The 5,700-nt window shown below is 52.3% G+C and overlaps 1 protein-coding gene across 1 annotated transcript in view; it reads left to right on the top strand.

The window, feature by feature from the left end:
* LOC104991882 (one cut domain family member 2-like) overlaps positions 1-5,693 on the top strand; it is an 18,791-nt gene extending 13,098 nt beyond the window's left edge. Inside the window, exons 2-3 of the mRNA XM_010844552.1 lie at positions 404-418; positions 5,124-5,693. Coding sequence (XP_010842854.1) covers positions 404-418; positions 5,124-5,410 — 302 coding nt within the window. The 3' untranslated portion in view covers positions 5,411-5,693. The remainder of the gene's footprint in view (positions 1-403; positions 419-5,123) is intronic.
* The last annotated feature ends 7 nt before the right edge of the window (positions 5,694-5,700 follow it).

Here is a 5,700-nt window from a genome sequence, read left to right as displayed (position 1 = left end):
CCCCCCCCCCCACAAGCTGGGAAGCCCTGGTAAGGGGACTGGGCTATGTACTCCCTGTACTAGTCACATGCAAGGTGAGCCCTATGATGGGGTTTGATGGTACAAGTGAGGGTATTGGAGGAGACAGTTTTGGAGGGGATAAAATGGATGGTGTTAAGAGTGCAGGTGGAGGAAATGATGAGAGCAGAGGTGGTGTTGATGGGGTGATGAGGTAGACTGTGGATGGAGGTGGTGCTGGCATAGGTGGTGGTGATGGTGGAGGAGGAGGTGATGCTGGTAGAGGTGGTGAAGGTGGAAGTAATGGAGGCGATGCTGGTAGGTGGACACCATGGTGGTGGAGAGGAGGGCAGAAGAGGCAGCGGAGGTGGAAGCGATGCAGGTGGAGGAGATGGTGATGGTGGAGGTGACAGAAGCAGAGGTGATGGAGGGCAGATAAGCGACCCTGATGGGGGAGGAAGAATGGAGGTGGACAAGCCGCAGGGGGAGCAGGGGACGGTGGAGGGGATGCTGGAGGAGGCTTCCTAGGCACACCACAGTGGTGGTCCCCAGGGGAGATCATTGCGGGAGAGGTGGGCCTAGAACTGGCAGGGCAGTGTCTGGGGGCCGTGGGTGGGGAGACCCCAGGCTGCTCCCAGGGGCCCCTCTTCCCCAGGCTACTTCCTGGTCAGTCCTCTCACAGCCTCTGTTTTCACTTCTGTGAAAGGGGCCCATTCCCTGTCCTCTCCTCCTCCTGGGGCTGCCTCCAGGGACAGCAGCGATTTGGGGGCTGGACTAGGGTGATCCTGAGTGCTGGAAGGGATACTGGTGGGCGGAGGAAGCCGCTCTGGGCCGCCTCCCCTACCGCACTGACACCCCCGCGGGGCCAGGGGCCTCCAGGCCGGCGCCGCTGGGGGCTGTGGGGGATGAAGCGGTGACAAAAGCTGCTCGCGGTAAACAGCTCCGACTGGAGCCCAGATCGATCCGGGCTGTGAGGAGCTGTAATTAGATTGAACGCCCGGGAAGCGGGGGGAGAGCGGAGCCTCTTTTTGCTGTGATCGACAAAACGCGAAGTTTTTTCACGACTCTGCTGTGGCTGGCCCCTCCCTCAGCCTCCGCCTCTGAAGCCCCCACTCGGCTCTGGATTGGACAAGAAGGAGGTGGGTGAGGAAGAGGCGACCCACATCTTACCTCCCTTCCATCTGCCAGTCAACCCTGGCTCCTGTCCTGTCCCTGCCAGGACTTGCTGGGTGACTTTGGGCAAGTGGCCTACCTTCTCTGAGTAGGAAAGAATCTCCTTGCCTTATGGAATTATCTCAAGGATGAAAAAAAAAAAACAGCACATGGAAGGCCCTGGACGTGTAAAGCTCTTGCAGGCTTTCTGAAATGTTTGTATCTCTGCCCTTCCTATAAATGCATGTTGAGTTTGTGAGAACAATTCTAAGTGAGTGAATGAAAGCATGAGTGAATGAATGAATTGGAGGTCACAACAGGTGGCAAGAATGTAAAGGCCTGGGCTGAGTTTTGACTCTTCCCTGATGTTGCTGCCCGAGATCCAGCTTTTCCTTAAAAGAATGGGGATGTGGCCTCCTCTTGTGAGCTTCACAAGCTGGCCAGTTCCAAGGAGATGAGAGGTCAAGGTGGTTCCTGGTGCTTCCTTTCCACGTTTCTTTCTTTTAAAATTAATACTTCTTTTTAATTGCTTTACAATGTTGCGTTGGTTTCTGCCATACAGCAACACGAATCAGCCATAGGTATGCATATGTCCCCTCCCTCCTGAACCTCTCTCTCCCATCAAAGTTTCTTTATGCAGATAAAACATGAATACATGTTCCCTCTCCCCACTTTGTATACAAAATGCTGTCTGGTACATGGTTCATCTCCTAGGTTTTACCTCATACAGTACTAGGATTTCTGTCTCCTTTCTTGTACAGCTGTTTGTTCTTCCAGGAATTTATGGTTGCCTATCACAAACTCTCCCACATCCTCCAACAAAACGCAAAACTAACTCCTGTTAGGACATCTCCCCTTTCTACTTCTGTTGGTGCACCGGCTCTGATCTTGGGCTGACCTCTTGTCCCTGGTGCCTTTGTCCTGCTGTCTTTCAGGGTCTCCCTTCTTCATATGGGATACCTCTTTTCTTCTAGATTGAATCACATTTCCTGAATCCCACATCTTCCTTTTTTGATTTACTTCCTCATGTTGATGAAACATGCCCTCTAATAGCTTTCTGAGAAAAGGGTGCACAAAAGTCAACTTTTGGAGACCTTGAATGTCTGACTATATCTTTAGTCTGCCTTCATGCTTGAGTTTGGCTGGGCACACAATTCTAGCTGAATATAGATTTTGCTCAGAATTTTGAAGGCATTGTTCCACTGGCTCATAGCTTTTGAGAATCCTAAAGCCACTCTGATTCTTGGTTCTCCAAATGGCATGTGGCTTTCCTCTCTGGGAGCATTTATCTTCTTTTCACGCTGGGTCCCTGACATTTCACAAGGGTGAGCCTCAGGGAGTCTTTTTTAATTTATTGAGCTGAGCATTTCATGAGCTGTTTTAAACTGAATTCTCATGTCCTCCAACTGCTTCTCAGGTGGTGCAGTGGTAAAGAATCTGCCTGCCAATGCAGGAGACACAAGAGATGTGGAGAACCCCATGGACAAAGGAGCCTGGTGGGCTACAGTCCATGGGGTCATAACGAGTTGGACATGACTGAGCACACACACACACACACACACACACATATTATTCTAATCATATTGATATATTTGTTTGGGCTTCCCTTCCTCTAGTTTTGGATGGCCTCTTGCTCAGATGACAAACCTGCACATTCATCCTCAAACTTTGTTATCATCTTTCCCTCATTTTTCATCTCTGCATCCACTTGTATTTCCAGGGATATTTGCTTTATGTTCCAATTCTTCTTCTTCTTTTTTTTTTTTTTTTAACTTTTTGGCCATGCCACATGGCTTGTGGAATCTTAGTTCCCCAACCAGGGAATGAACCCCAGGCCCTTGGTGGTGAAAGCAGAGTCCTAACCACTGGACTGCCAGGAAAGTTCCTATGTCCCAATTCTTACATTGACTTTATTCCTGCTATAATATACTTAAATTCTAAGAGCATTGTCTGCCCCTTTCATGGTCCTTTCTATTGAACAGCATCCGGTTCTTGTTTCATGGATACAGTATTCTTCTCTTACCCCTCCCAGAATCTGACTTCTAATTGCACCTATCTTATCTGTTTCTTCTGAGAGCATCAGCCCCCAGTCCTCCTCCCATTTTTCTCACTTTCTCTCTCTCTCCTTCATTAGAGGCTTTTTTCTGAAAAGTCCAGTAACCTCTGCCTGCCAGTCTTATTTAATTATGAAACCTGAAACAGCCAATTAGAAGCACTGTGTGTTCCAGGTCAGAAGAAGCCAGAAAAGGAAGTGGTGCATCAGTTCAAATGGAGGGGGGGACTTGGGGGCGAGAGGGGGAGCTGTCATCACTGAGAAATGAGCCACAGCACAGGGGACATTCATTTATTTTTTACGGACGTGTGTGGACATTGATCTGGCATGTCATCTGGTTCAGACTGTTCCGGAACCAAAAAAAACCAGCTTGGTATGTGGTCCCAGCAGGCTACCAGGGCTGGCAGTGGAGATCTGCTAGTACAGCCTGTGCCACCAGCCACTCTGGGGGTGACAGAGTCGCTGGGGCAAGTGGTTTGTGGGAAGGCAGGATGGGGCGGGTGTCCACCACCCACTGTCCCTGACTGGTGTGTGGACAAGGAATTGAAACCCTGATGGAGTTTTCGCTGATGTCGCCAGTCCCCAGGTGGAGGTAGCCAGCTTTGGCTGGTGAAGATCATGTTGTCCATCCACTGGCCCCACAGCATTGAGGGGAGGGGCCCGCTTTGGAGCTGGTGCAGGGGGGAGCACGACCATAGGCTCCACCCTAGCTCCACCACTCTGAGATGCTGCCCCTTCTCCTTTGCAAGCTTCCACCCACCACAGGGGGCTTCCCAAGTGGCTCAGTGGTAAAGAATCTGCCTGCAATGCAGGAGATACAGGCAAACATGAGTTCGATCCCTGGGTTGGGAAGATTCCCCTGGAGAAGGAAATGGGAACCCACTCCAGTATTCTTGTCTGGAGAATCCCATGGACAGAGGAACCTGGAGGGCTACAGTCCATAGTGTTGAGAAGAGTTGGACATGACTGAAGTGACTTAGCACACAAGCACTGACCATAGGGCGGCCTCCTATGCCTTCCGCGTCATCTGGGCCAGGTGGTTCTGGCAGAGGGAGGGTTGGTCTTGCAATTCCCCACCTCCAGAAGTTCCCTGGGGGACCTGAGGGGTGCCAAGCCTTGGTCTCAGCCTGCTGGTGGAGGGAGGCCAGAGTAGGGGCTCAGAGATCAGAATCAGACCAAGTGGATGACCATGTTAGCTGGATTCTGGATCCCTAAGCTGATCAGGCCTCAGGTCAACAGGGAAGGAGACATGGATTGTCACCTGTCTTCCGAGAACCTAGTTGCCCCATCATTCCAGGGGGATGTTCCTGGGGTTTGTGACCCCACCCCCCCACAAAGAGGTATTAATTAACCAATTCTTTCACTCAGGTCTACACTGAGCCAAATAACTCACATGTAGGGTTTCCGGGTCATTTCCCCCAACATCCCCCAGGTGTGGGCTTCAGGAGGGAGGGCAGAAAGCCACCAACATTAGTTGTACTCTTGAGGTCAGGATTCTTGGGGGGTGAGGGGTAGTTTGGGGACATGAGGCTAGGAGGGGCTCAGAATGCAGAAAGGGTGTGGGAGGGCGTGACGACCCGTGCCTGTGGAAGTGTGCTCACACTATGTCCCCTTCTTTGTCTCCCCTACCCGCCCCCATCTGCCTCCTTTGTCTCTGTTCCCCGCCCACGACTGTCTGCCCCCCTCTCCTTCCATTACTGGTGGTCTCTATCGACCTACCGCCTTCTCGCTGCCTCCTGCTCTTTGTGTCTCCTTGTCTTTTTGGCCCTGTCCCCGTGTCGTCTCTCCATCTCTCGCGTTTCCCGCATTTCTGTTTCCTGATGTCTCGATGCTCCGGGACACGTGGCCTGTCTTCTCCCGTCCGGCCGCGCGGTGGCGCCGCGTCCCTCTCGCCCGCCCGCCCGCCCGCGCTCGCCCGCAGCCTGCAAGCGGAAGGAGCAGGAGCAGCAGAAAGAGCGCGCGCTGCAGCCCAAAAAGCAGCGCCTGGTGTTCACCGACCTGCAGCGGCGCACGCTCATCGCCATCTTCAAGGAGAACAAGCGCCCGTCCAAAGAGATGCAGATCACCATTTCCCAGCAGCTGGGCCTGGAGCTCACGACCGTCAGCAACTTCTTCATGAACGCCCGGCGCCGCAGCCTGGAGAAGTGGCAGGACGACCTGAGCGCGGGCGGCGCCTCATCCACCTCCGGCACTTGCACCAAAGCGTGACGGAAGGACTCTCAGCTGGGCACAAGTCGCCTCCCGACGAGGACAACTGATACCCAAAGAAAACGCAGAGGAAAGAGACATCGGATTCTTAGCTGGGGCCCTTCACTGGTGATTTGAAAGCACAATTCTCTTGAAACTTTTCTATTCTAGCTGTAATCATAGGCCAGGTGTTCTTTTTTGTTCGTTTGTTTTTAATGGCTATGGAATCCACATGCAAGCTGAAAACTAATCTCTTTGAACCGGACATTGTCCTCTGAGCGAGCGTGCTAAGCACCCCAGGAACCCAAATG

The sequence above is a fragment of the Bison bison genome, unplaced genomic scaffold (genome assembly GCF_000754665.1).
Source record: "Bison bison bison isolate TAMUID 2011002044 unplaced genomic scaffold, Bison_UMD1.0 scf7180017864203, whole genome shotgun sequence".
Classification (NCBI taxonomy): Eukaryota; Metazoa; Chordata; class Mammalia; order Artiodactyla; family Bovidae; genus Bison; species Bison bison.
The sequence above is the reverse complement of the archived record's forward strand: the minus strand, read 5'-3'. Positions and strand labels throughout refer to the sequence as shown.